At 38.9% G+C, this 13940-nt stretch overlaps 1 protein-coding gene across 9 annotated transcripts in view; it reads right to left on the bottom strand.

Annotated features, from left to right (window-relative positions):
• Positions 1-2943: 2943 nt before the first annotated feature.
• CDCA2 (cell division cycle associated 2) overlaps positions 2944-13940 on the bottom strand; it is a 30530-nt gene continuing 19533 nt past the window's right edge. For 8 of the 9 annotated variants that reach the window (XM_075910680.2, XM_075910682.2, XM_075910685.2 and 5 more), the window contains 8 exons: positions 12977-13236; positions 12749-12814; positions 12467-12518; positions 10868-10920; positions 9918-10058; positions 9278-9452; positions 5402-6700; positions 2944-3131 (listed from right to left, as the gene is read on the bottom strand). In XM_075910680.2, coding sequence (XP_075766795.2) covers positions 5436-6700; positions 9278-9452; positions 9918-10058; positions 10868-10920; positions 12467-12518; positions 12749-12814; positions 12977-13236 — 2012 coding nt within the window. In that variant the 3' untranslated portion in view covers positions 2944-3131; positions 5402-5435. The other variant, XM_075910683.2, reaches the window with a different exon arrangement.

Here is a 13940-nt window from a genome sequence, read left to right as displayed (position 1 = left end):
TGCTTTGATTCAGCCACCCAGTTGCTTTAGCATTTAAACAATGATAAAAATCACTTCTCCATATACAAGATGTATTAACTATATACCCCTCTGTCTACTCAGAAAGAGCTGTAAGAGGAAAATAATGAACTGGAACCTAATTGCTCTACCAGTATAAATGCAGTTTATACATGCAAAAGAATCCCTTTTGCTAGGTTGGTCAGACCATTTGCAATACTGACAAAAGGACTCTGGTGCTGGTATAAAGGGGGGGGGGGGGGTAGAAGTTGCCAGCATGGCTTTTATAGCCCTAACACACATTTATGCAGGCAGAAGGATAGCCCAGTGGTTTGAGCATTGGCCTGCTAAACCCAGGGTTGTGAGTTCAATCCTTGCGGAGGCCATTTGGGGCAAAAATTTGTCAGGGATGGTACTTGGTCCTGCTGTGAAGGCAGGGGACTAGACTCAATGACTTTTCCCTTCCAGTTCTAGGAGATAGCATAGAATAAATTACATTAATGGAAATTGGCTAACTTTCTAGTGTAGACCTGACCTCACTCAGACTAGCATCCCAATGTACTAGGAACTGTACTAAGAAAGCAAAACCAAAAACCATCACTGCCCCCCAAGAACTTACAAGCAGAGCCAAAGTCAAGATGATTTTAAATTGTGATGGTGCCCAGTCTGAATAATTAACACCTTTTACAATTCCAGTCAAGACAAAATTCTTGACCAGTCAAGACTTCACTAGTCAAGTTAAAGCCTAGGTTTTCACATTATAAAAGTCTGATTGTGTTGTTCTGAATAATGGTAGAGGTTGAACCTCTCTAATCTGGTACTCTCTGGTCCATTAGATAAGTGGGATGTCCACTTATCATGAGGGTGGCCAAGCTTCCTGTGGTCCCATTACGTTTGTTTACAGCCACGAGTCCTGGCTCTCAGTGTTCTGTGCTGTTATTTAGCTCTAATTTATCCCTAAAAGTCTTGTAAGAGCCTAGTAAGTTGTAGAAATGTTGGTGATACTGGTAGACAATATTGACTTCCTGTAGTTCTGCAAATTCTCTGGTTCAGCATTGGTTAGGTCCCCACGGTGCTGGACTAGAGAGGTTCAACTATAGATATTTGTCTGAGCTTGCTGACTGGACATAACATGACAACTTAAAACCTGCTCTCAAAAAGGCCATAAGTGGCAAAACCAGATTATCTTGATGCCAAAGCCTATTGACTTCCCCCTGGACCATACTACCTAAATTTTCATCTTAGAAAACCCATGCAATGAAACAATTATAGACTGCCTTTAAGTTAGAGATGCAAATTTTATATAATCCTTTAAAAGAACTTGATTAACACCATTTTAAAAACATGAAACTAAAATTTCCTTCCACATCACACTTTAGCCCTTTCTCATTGCTCAGCTTTGTGAAAAATGTAGGCAGGTTGATGAATTCTTGGCTCCTGTTCCTACTCAGCAGCTTGGTAACCACACTGCGGCTTGCACATGGCTCCAGGAGTCTACATACACACACTTCCCCTTCTCAAAGGAGCAGTGTTTTATATGCATGCATTTCTGAGATAAAAAAATCCTTACACTTTACTTTCTCTCCCTCACACATACACATGCACTGCATGGGTGAAGATTCCTGTCTCAGAATCTGTGTTTCTCTTCAAAATCCAATGATCCTCCAACACCAGGACAGTCTCATGATCCTTGTTCCCAGTAAGTGTGGCCCATCTAACCTTAAGCGACTCATTATATTCTCTTGCAGTCCAAAAATTCCTTTAACCTATCCTCAGGTTCTAATCTCTAGGCTCAGTTAACCCCTGCAAATCCCAGTCTTAGTCCTCAATTATGTTCAAGTTCGTTATTTTCTCTTAGGCAGAAGTGTATAATTTGAATATATCTTCTATAATGGAGGACCAGTGATCTCCACTCATGTTTAAATGCTAAAGCAACCGAGAGGCTGAATAAAAGTAAATGATACTCAGGAATTGGATATTGCCTATAATCTTTGTTAAAGAAAGATTTAACTGTGGGCAACTAATCAGTTTCCAACAACAAAAATGGCTTGAACCCTGTGCTTGATCTAAAGGATATGGATACAACATACGTTGGTCCTCTACCCAACTGCTTTAACCATGACCACTCATCCCTGGGGTAATTATGCTGGAAACAAAACCTGTTTATATTTCAGTATCTTATGTAAGAAAAAGATATACAGCTCTCACAAGGAGAGTGTATCCAGAAGTATTTACAGACATTAGGATGTTCCCAGCAACTGAACAAATTCTGCAATACAGATTCATGCTATTCCAGTAAGAGATCTGCATTGGAAGATTTACACAATATAAAAGAAACTGTCTTAAGTATCTACTGAAAAATATATTCCAGGAAAAAATAAATTTTTAGTCAAGACCAATAGAAACATCCAGTCTTGCAAGAAAAGACTATGTATGGGCTCTCATATAGTAAACTCTCTCATAATTACTACAGTCAAGCTTATTTATGTGCTATTGATCATAAGATGAATTTAGTTTTATTTTAAGCTATAAATTATTTCTTCCAACTCTACTCTACATGGTATGAAATAGGCAAGAAAATTAAGTATAAAATAAGAGTATCAAGTGTATCTTCTATGACCAGTTTGTTTTAAACATTTTGACATTTCATTCTTCTGGTTGGGAACTATTTTTTAAAGATTTTTTTTAATCCATGACAGTTTTCACAAACAAGTCCAGTTTGTCTATCAGGTCTAACCCTGTGCAAAATTCATGCTTCACTGCCCTCTGTTGGTAAAGCAACAGTATAGCTAGTCCAACAAAATTTAATTGAATAAGCTCATACCTTCTAAATCAAAGTCTAAAATGTTCACTGTGATAGAATATTCAATTTTGCTAATATTAGAGCATATTCTATTACATTCTAGAAAACAGTTCACATCAGAAAAAATGCAAAAGACAGCAAGAGCAGATAAATGTGCAAACATTTTGTTAATCAAGACCTGAAAGAGGGAAGATGAAACAGTACAAGAAAGAGAACGAGACCTGATGAAGAACTGTCCCTGAAATCAACAGTACAAACACAATTTTTTTGATGTTTCTTGGAAAGTTTCCCCGAGTAGTTCTTTGTGTTCTGAAAGACTGGATATTGGTCTCTGCAGATAGGATAAAACAGACATAGCATTTCAGTGTGATCTTCTAACTTTACAGAAAGTACATAACTTTTATTCTGGCTCTAAATGGTCAAACAGGGTTTACAACAGATGATTTTTCAATGTTAAGAAACTGTTTTAAAGTTAGCATGCATCAGCTTAAAGTTGAAGCAATATAGTAGGAAAAATGAAAACAACAGTGATTGTGTTCAGTAGATCATATTTAACATTTTCCACTCTTTAGCTCACACTAGAAATAAGACAACAGTAAGATAGTAAGTCAACTACTGAGCAGTGTATATATGTACCCAATACAAGTAAAGATTTAAAGGATTCAAAAGCAGTTATGCAGGTCAGAACTTCATTTTCTGGACACCTTCATATCCTTTGTAAGGAGTTTAACATTAAACATTAAAACATTAAAAGTGATCTATACAGTAAAGATTAATCAATCCTGCAGAAACTGGGATTTCTTAATGATCCGCGTGAATGTAAAAGACACAAGTCCATAGCAGAGGGGGCTCCAGATCTGCTGGTGCAAGATGGTAAAGCAAAGTCTCCCCATGTTCTGCAAAGTCTGCCCACCAGCAGGAGCTGCCTTTATCATTTTATTATTGGCAGGAAGATCTCTATTTGTTAGCTTGTTTTTGAAATCTGAAAAAGAATTACATGGATTTCAAAAGCAATTATTTATAAAAGCAACTTCTAAAGTTAGATTTGGCAGATGGGATAGATCAACTCTTCAAACAATTACAGTTCCAGGACATTCTTGAAGCCATCATAACTTAACTCAGCGGTTTCCAAACTTTTTTCTCATGACCCAGTTAAGAAAATTGTTGATGCCTGCAACCCCAACATAATTTGGGCAGAATATGGGCTCCCGGGTGGGGCTGAGAATGAGAGATTTAGCTGTAGGAGGAGGGAAGTCAGGGTTGTGGGAGGAGGGGTTTATCTTATGTGGCTCCAGGTCAGGAGTGGAACTGGGGTGCTCAGGCTGGCACCACAGACCATGCTGCACCCAAGATGCAGTCAGCAACAGGTTCCCAGGTGCTCAGGGCAGGGGCAGTGTGTGAAGTCCTGTGCGCGCTCTCACGTTGCACCTAGGAGCCGGGCCTGTTGCTGGCTGCTTGTGGGGTGCAGCGCAGTCTGCGGTGCCTGGATAGGCAGGTAGCCCAATTAGACACCCCTCCACTGGTCACCTGATCACCCTGCAGCAACACGACCCAGCGCCTGATATTCCGCAACCCAGTACTAGGTTGTGACTTGTAGTTTGAAAACCACTGGCTTAACTAGTAAGACAAGCTCAGTTTTTAAAGGCTATCTAGCCTTCTAAATAGAATGGAATTAGGTTTTGAATCCTGCTCTGTCAAGAACCAACATCATTAAGAATCAATTATTTCCCAGCTCCCCTCAATAGTTTATCAATATAAGTTGCTCTTTTTGATCCATAAATTGTTTCTCTTTTCCCACAATAGATGAGAGCCACGTGTGGTTGCTGGCATTTCGCAAATTACAGGTTGGACCCCTCTGGTCTGGCACCCTGGGGATGTGACCAGTCCCGAACGAGGGAATTTGCCAGACCAGAGGAGGTCCCCTGCTACCAGCTCTCCACAACATCTTCCCTCCCCGCTGCAGGCCACACCTTCCCACTGTGCTGCTGTGGTCCCAGCAGCCCGGACAGTCCTGGCCTCAGCCCTGCTATCGGGGCTACCTAATCTCTGGCCCCACTACTGGGGCTGCCACAGCTGTTGTGTCTCTAGCCCTGGCCCTGCTGTCAGGGCTGCCGCACCACGGATGTTGCTGGATAAGCAGGTCCTGGTTTTGGGAGGTCCAACCTGTAGCAACTAAAGTGTATTTACTCTTACTACTTTTGTTACAACTTTTACTACTGCTTCAATTAGTTAATCCTTGTAGCTTTCAGTATTCTTATAAGAAATATTTCAACACGTTGCTTTGCGACTCAGTGCCATTTCTGCTAGTAATAGGAAGTGCTGATTCCTAGCGTTAAAAGATTAAAACTTCACCATCATTGCCAACTAACATGCCTGTACCCTCAAAGCTGAGCTTGCTTTTCCTCAGTTGGTTCCCCAAGCACTTTGAAATTGCCAAGCCGAAGGATAATTCAAGTTGCTTGGCAAATCAATAAGTAAAATGATTGTTAATGTAAATTTCTTTGTGACCTGAGAAATAGGTAATTCAAAGTATCATTTAGTAGTAGTGTAACACAGATAGCTGAATTAAAGCCAAAGAAAACCTACCATTAAAATACTGACCTTTTTCTTTTTAAAAATGGATGGCCCAATTTGCCTAGGCATCGGGATGGTTCTCAAAGGATACTTCCACTTCAGATTCCTTTTGGTAGTCTTTGTCACTGTACACAAGGCTTGCCCTTCTCCTTTTCTGTGTTTGAGTTATATTTTCTCGAGTAGAGGCACACATGCTCCTCCTCCTCCGCGTTTTGCAAGGACTGCCTGCAACAGGACCAGACTCCTTGTTTTCTTTCCCCAAAGCTGAGCATTGGATCCAATTTTCTGGTCTTTGATTAATGTTCTCAGATTCTTTAAAGATGGATGCATACACTGTCCTCCTTGATTTGCAAGCAGAATCTGACAAAGAGTTCTTGTCAGGTATTTTAATCCACGCAAGTCCCTCATTTTCTGCATTTTTATGCAGCCTCATACTGCGTCTTACCTTTTTTTCACCATCCTCCCTCATCCTCAGAAAGGACTGTTCTATAGAGTAATGCAGATCACAAAACATTTGAGAGTCATTTTCTACTTGGGGTTCTTGCTCATTAGAAAAGGTATCAGAGAGATTGTTTCCAAGTGCTTTAGAACAGAAACTCTCAACATCAGAAATATAGACAGTGCTTCTCCTGCCTTTTCTTGAAAGCCTTTTGAAGTTAACACTGACATCACTGTCAGGTATTCCTTCTTTTGTGAAGTCTGTAAAAGGATATTCAGTAAGAGTATTTCCACTTCCACCAGTGTCCTGCAGATTTAAGAACTTTAGCTCCTTAAGAACCTCTGAATTATTTGAAGCATGTTTACTTTCTAGTACACGTTCATTTTCTATTATGACATCTCTCTCACTTTCGTCAGATGTATCAAATGTGGAAATGCTATTAATTTCTTGCATATTAGTATTTGGTAGTGGCAAAACAGAATTTGATTTTATAATTACAGGTGAAGTGCATTCTCTTATAAAACTGGGCTCAGATTGCTGATAGCTGGTCTGATTATTGATGTGCACCTCACTGGTCTGATTACTCACACAAATATCACTTTCTTTCCGATTTAGTGACAGTAAGGATGATCCCAGCTCATTTTCTGTTTCAATTTTTTCATGTCTATTAAGCACCCCAATATTAATGGTTGAAGCAGGATCAGGGCCACTGTCTGATGACTGACACGCCAGGTCACTGGTAATACTGGTATCTACAATCTGAAGTTCTTTAGCTTTTGGATATTTGTTTGTTATAGGCACTTTCCTTTTGAGTCTTCCAGCCACTTTTTTCTGCTCAATGACTTCCTTCATAGATCCTATGTAGGTATTGCTGGTTTTGGAATAATCTAAAAGGATATACAAAAGTTTACAATTTTAAAAGTTAAATCAACACAAATTTGGTTGGTTATACTTGAGAATGCCTGAAAGTAAAATGTAAATTTTCAAAAAGAAAGTTGGTTTATTACAAAGTATATTTTTTCCCTTTTAGTTTTAAGTAGCTAATATTGATAGTTATTATCAAAGATATTATGCACTGGTCATCTACCCAAGTATACAATCTTTCCAATCAGACTATCCTACAAATCCGTTTTGAGGCACTAGGAATCCATTTTGAGACACTTGGAAGAGGAGAAAGCGATCAAGAATAGTCCGCATGGATTCATGAAGGGCAAGTCGTGCCCGACCAGTCTTATTAGCTTCTATGAGGAAGTAACTGGCTCTATGGATATGGGAAAGTCAGTGGGTGTGATATACTTGACTTTAGCAAAGCTTTTGATACGGTCTTCCACAATACTCTTGCCAGCAAGTTAAAGGAATATGGATTGGATAAATGGACTGTAAGGTGGATAGAAAGCTGGCTAGAAGGTCGGGCCCAGCAGGTAGCGATCAACGGCTCAATGTCAGGCTGGTGGTTGGTTTCTAGCAGAGTGCCTCAAGGATCGGTTCTAGGACTGGTTTTGTTCAATATCTTTATTAATGACCTGGATGAGGGGATGGATTGCACCCTCAGCAAGTTTGCAGATGACACTAAGCTAGGGGGAGAGGTAGCTACACTGGAGGGCAGGGATAGGGTCCAGAGTGACCTAGACATTTTGGAGGATTGGGACAAAAGAAATCTGATGAGGTTCAACAAGGACAAGTGTAGAGTCCTGCACTAGGGATGGAAGAATCCCAAGCACTGTTACAGGCTGGGAATCGAATGGCTAAGTAGCAGTTCTTCAGAAAAGGACTTGGGGATTACAGTGGACGAGAAACTGGATATGAGTCAACAGTGTGCTCTTGTAGCCAAGAAGGCTAATGGAATATTAGGTTGCATTAAGAGAAGCATTGCCAGCAGATCCAGAGAAGTGATTATTCCCCTTTATTCAGCTCTGGTGAGGCCACATCTGGAGTAGTGTGTCCAGTTCTGGGCCCCCAACTATAGGAAGGATGTGGATACACTGGAGAGGGCCCAGCAAAGGGCGACCAAAATGATTAGAGGGCTGGAGCATGTGACCTATGAGGAGAGACTGAGGGATTTAGGTTTGTTTGGTCTGCAGAAGAGATGAGTGAGGGGGGATCTGATAGCAGCCTTTAACTTCCTGAAGGGAGGTTCCAAAGAGGCTGGAGAAAGTGACAGATGTCACAGTAGTGATGGATGGCAGAACAAAGAGCAATGGTCTCAAGTTACAGTGGGAGAGGTCTAGATTGGATATTAGGAAAAACTATTTCACGAGGAGGGTGGTGAAGCACTGGAATGGGTTACCTAGGGAGGTGGTGGAATCTCTATCCCTAGAGGTTTTTAAGTCTCAGCTTGATAAAGCACTGGCTGGGTTGATTTAGTTGGGATTAGTCCTGCCTTGGGCAGGGGTCTGGACTTAATGACCTTCTGAGGTCTCTTCCAGCTCTATGATTCTATGATAATCAAAATTTTATAGGAAAGTATTTATTTGACTGAAGCCAGTCTCCTTCAAAAAGGCATACGGAAGTAGCACACTTTCAAAGGAGGCCTGATATTAGTACTTACAGGCAGAAATATCAGTTAACTAACTAAGCATATCTATAAAAGATGTGCCTTCATTACCAGAGACAAATTGGAAGCTAATGGTTTCTCCCATCTAAAACTGCAACATCTCTAAATCTATACAGACTAACATTCTGAGCTCACATGACATGGGGGCTCCAGGATCCCAAATTTTTAGGGATCCTAAAAACCCAAAGTGCTTCTTTAGAGAACCATAGCTAAATATTAAAACAGAATATTTCCTTATATTATATAGAAATATAAGATGTCCAATTTGTTTTCATATTAGTTTTACTCAGATTAAATTTGCTTTAAATTCTGTAAGTTTGTTCAAAGTTCAAAAAAAGTAAAAATAATTTGGCAAGTGAGCTAATTTGCTCAACATCCTTTGCGCATAATCAGTAATTAAATGACATGCAAATTTCAAATTCCTCTATGGAACTTAGAAAAACTTGATCAATATTTTTGTTTAACTCAATGGAGAAACAGTGTACTTCTATGGCCCCTGAGCTGTGTTGATTCGTTAATTTAAAAAAAGTTATAGTAAACTAAATGAAACCCTGAAGTTGAGGACCTAACCAACCCATGTAAAGAAAGAGTTTAAAATCAGTCACCTCAAGGCTTTTCTGCCCTATCCTATAACATCATTTATTCAAAGACTCTTCTTTGTAGAAATTTAAATTTAAATTGCTGCACTGTAAGAATTCAGTTTTACTCAGTTTGGTAAGTTTTCGGATCATATCACTGAAGTACGATCTCCCCGACTCCCTTTTCTTCAGGATTCCTCTTCACAAGATGATGAAGGTCAGATTTATTAGACTTTTTAACGTATGGAGGATAGAAAGTTAACAGCTTTTACATCTTATCATTGACTGTGGACAAAAATGAGAGCGGATGAAAGGGAGAGAGACTATATTACCTGAGAAGAGCAGAATAGGTTTCTTAGGTGTGCTTGGAGAACACGGTGCAGAAGAGAGGACCTCTGGGATCTCAGGAATTGGGCTCAAAAGAGGTTTCTTGGAAGCTATCTCTCTCACACCGTACAAGGATTTTTCTACCTTTTTCCTTCCTCTTTTTCCTCTACGTTTTGCCTTCTGAAAAAGTTTTAAAAAACAAGACAGTATTATCCCTTCTAAGTTTTCAATAAAGCTACATAAATTAACAGTTTATTTAGAGGGAAAAGCATATATTTAGGTAACACTAAGGAAATGGGTGCAACTGTAGCACAGTTATTTACTGTTGAATATGGAAGTTACATTTTTTAGGAGAAAGCTTAAGGGGTCCATTCTGTGCTATTCTGCTGTACAAGGTTTCTCACTTCTTGTGGAAAGAGCTTTTGGGCCCAGCTTCACACTAGTGGTATAGAAAAGGATTAGGAGAGAGTGTGACACCTACAAGATTTAAAAAGTGTGTTGGCAGTGGCATAAAAACACTCTCCAAAACCTATGAGCAGATCTTGTAATTATGGAAGACATCCGAGAGAGAATAATCTTAGGAGACATCTAGGATAGGAACAATTAAGTGAGGTATTAACATGACTGCAGTGAGCTACTACTTACTGGTAACCTTTTGGGGGCAGGTTTGTTAACATTCTTCCCTCTTTGAGCCTGGCTCTTTCTTGTATTTTTAGTATCTTGAGCATTGTTGGCCATCATGCCTGTCGAGCTGCTACGACCAGTCTCTTCTGTAATTCTGATACACTATTGAAGAACATCAATTCTTTTTAAAAATATGGACCAGAAGCCATAACATTCTCAGAGTTATACATCTTGTTCATGCCACTTGATTAATGAAATCAGGATAGCCAATTTATTGCAATGGGGATGAAAGATTTACAAAGCCTAACTTGCCTCTCAGTTAAATATTGCCTTTAAATACACACACACACACACACACACACAATTTATTTTAAGGACGGTGGATTGGTCATCTGGAATGCCCTATTCACTCGTTCAAGTGCCCCAACCTGTAACTACAGCTACACAGCCCTGTACAGCAAGTCTAGTGAGACATATTCAAATTTGTTAGAACCCTATGCAAGAAACTGAGCCTCAAGTTCCTGAGAGCAAAGGAATGTTAACAGGCATGTGTCATTTGTCAGTGCTATTTGATTAATCTTCTAGATAGATTAATATTGCTACCTAGTAACATGGTCACATTTGCTGTGAGGATGAGGGGTAATGGCTACTTGTATAATTAGTCCTACCATGTACACATGCGCACACATATCCTGGAGACCTTATAGCAATAAAAAAAAGTCATACAGTACACAGGAATAAAATCTTAAAATCAAATCAAGATAATTATGCAAGATAGTGTGTGTAAAACGTAAACCATGTTTTAAAATAAGAAAATAAAATCATTGCTGTCTCAGTCTTACCAATATTTCAATCATTTGTTACTAACAATACAAACAACAGTTGATAAAATTCAGGAGTTATTTGAAAGTTCAATAAAAATTATAAATCATTAGACATAAAATTACCAAACAAATATTAAGGATGCTTACCTTTCTTTTAATAGAGGACCGGGTTATTCTTTTATCATCAAAGGAATTAGTTTCTGTTAAATACATTGGAAAATAAGAGTCTTGATTAAACTATGTAAGAACAGCAGATCTATCCTGGGAAATCAGCTGCATCTCACCTTTTAATTATGCTTATTTGCAGGGCTCGACAAATAATACAATCTACAGGCCTATGGCGAGTAGATTGTAACCCAGAAGAGCCAGGTTCGGCAAGCCCTGCTTATTTGTTTTGTGTACAATGTATTCTTAGCCCTTAAAAACAAACAAACAAAAAAAACCCCATACACAAGACAGCCTTTGCTCTGAAAAAAGTTGTAATTAAAAATATAAGTACAAGAAAAACAGAGGGGTTTAGTAATGAAAGGGAGTACGATTACAGCACCAATCTAACATGGTAACTTAGAAAAGAGGCATGTACATACCTTGTTTAGGTTTCGTTTTAATTTATTTGTGGCTTGTTATTTACATTCTAAAAATCACTACATTTGTACAGAGTTCAGACTCAAAAAAATGGATATATCCAAGTTACTAAGCCCAATTCTCATTGTTAAAAAAAAAAAATCAAATTTAATCAGGGATTAACTTGGTCCAAAGTATTGTTCCTGTGACCCAACTGAAGTCAATGGCAAACCTTCCAATCATTCAATGGTGCATGATAAGGCCATAAATTTGTAGGACTAACCAGGTTCAGTGAAAGTAGTAATACGTTTCAGACAGAATGTGAAACCAACTCCTAAATACTTGTTGATAAAAACCGTGTGCTCCATCACAGGGATGTAACAGTACACTCGATTAACCGATTAGCAAACGCTTATAGGTTAATACTATAGACTACATGCATTTCCCGCTCCCCCTCTCCCTGCCAGTAAATTTCTCAGTCCTGGCTTGTGACAGGTCCGGGACCTACCCCTGCTGTGGCTCTGCATTTCAAGTGTCTTAAGAGCCGGGCAGGCAGGCAGCCCACTTCAGTTCTGGCTCGTGGAGGGTCCAGGAGCTCAGACCCTCCCCTAGACAGGGACTGCTGCCACCTCTCTCTCAGAAGCAGCAATACAGGGCAATAAGCAGCCAGTCCGTATGGGGAGCTGGTTTTTAAACCGGCTCCCTGGTGCTGCTGCCTCTGATATGGTGGCTGCTGGCCCGACCCCCAGGGACTGTAGAATAGTCAACTAACAGATAAAATTTCATGAGGTTACTTGACTATTCAATTAACCAATATTTAACATCCCTGCTCTATCACACTGTCATGCATTTTTAACATGCTGATCACACTAGGTGCTCAACTGGAAAAACATGAAGAACAAGCAGTAAATTCAATTTAGACCAGGCACAAACACACAAATTGAGGTTGCAATGAGGTTCAGTTGACCTCAAAGCCAGTGAAGATGAAATAGTGTGTCTTATTTATTCCAAATTTATTTTCAAATTTTATCAAGCCAGCAGCATTAAACATGCTTACATTTGATATTGAAATATATGCTCTTGACATCTTTCCCTAATTTTTTCCCCCATCAACTAAGATGCACAAATGTTTTGAGATAGCAAATATATAAACTAAAAATCCATATTGTAATCCAACTTTACCTTTCGTTTTCTCTGAGATTGCTACAGACACTTGAAGGGGCTTAATGTAGTCCTGTATTTAAAAAAAAATAATTTTTTTTTTTTTTTTTTTTTTTTTTTTTTTTTTTTTTTTTTTTTACACAAATATATCTTTTCTATACTTTCAAAAACTTTCCTTACAAGAGCATATAAATGCTCTAATAGAATTTTTTACAAGATGAAGCAATTTACTGATTGTCACATGAAGAGACATGAAACATGGTGACCAAAGGATGAAACACAACAAGGCTAAATCCTACGTACCTTGGATACCTTTATAGAATTCAGACCCAATGGCAAATCTGAAGGCAGAGCTGCTATGCAGGATGCCTAAGGCAAATGAAGCAAAGCTTAATGTTTAAAGAATAACCATTCCAAGATGTCAAATTAATCCAGATTTTAGCATTTACAATTTTTTTTAAAATGGAACAAAATGGACTGAAAAGACTGTAGAGACTCAGAAATTACTGTAGTAATTTAAAGCAAACTCACATCATCATCATCATCTTCACAGTCAAAGTCTGGCTGGGAGAAAGGGGTTTTGATCGGACTTAATGCTGGGGAAGAGCTATCAGTTTGTGCTTCTGGGTTACTGACTGGTGTCGCTCCTTTACGCAACGGTGTATTTGCAGGCAACATTTTATCAAATACTTCTGGGCTTAAATCGTCTCCAAAAGTAACCCTCTTTCTCTTCAGTGGCTTTCCAGAGCTGTGCACATCTGTTTTGTCTATTGTTTTACTATTGCTGCTATCTGTAACAAAAGATTAAATACACAGAACTATACTGTGATTAATAGAAATATTCTACTTTAAAACTCCCTTATTTTGAAGTAGAGAATTCCTTATCAAGTCACCCGGATTTGTCGGAAACGATTTGGGAATTAAGGAAAAAGGAGGCATATCTGAGTTTCTTGTAAAACTAGAACTGAAGATGAATTCATAGTCAGAGGTGGAAGAGATCTCAAGAAGTCAGTGAGACCTCAACAGGTCATCCAACCCCTGGCCCAAAGCAGGATCAACCCCAAATAAATAGCTTTATGGTTTTTGATAGGAGGAAATCTAAAACCATTGACTAAAAGAAAAAGGAATCTCATAGTTACTTATCAGGCTCCCTCTGAAGATGCTACTTTATAGGCAAGATGGACTGTCAGATTCTGATGTACAAATATTGTTTGAAAGTTAGTGTTAAATTATTGCTATGATGAACATGTTAGAACAATATCAAAAGTAGTTACCACCTTACATTACTATTGTAGCCTACATGCTAGCAGTGTTAGTTCAGTCTGGGAGGACAATTATCCATCCACCCACATCGCAATCAGCATATTTTAAATGGCTAAAGAGATTGAACTGCTACCTATCAAAGACAGTCATTCAGAAAAGTACTGAGATACATTGATCGGGTGATGTGGAGAACAGCTCATGTTTCTAAATTGTTGAATGTTTACGGAGGTGA

Source organism: Pelodiscus sinensis, chromosome 28, assembly GCF_052426305.1.
Source record: "Pelodiscus sinensis isolate ZL-2025 chromosome 28, ASM5242630v1, whole genome shotgun sequence".
Lineage (NCBI taxonomy): Eukaryota > Metazoa > Chordata > Testudines > Trionychidae > Pelodiscus > Pelodiscus sinensis.
Note: the sequence above shows the minus strand (reverse complement) of the source record. Positions and strands in the feature narration are given on the sequence as shown.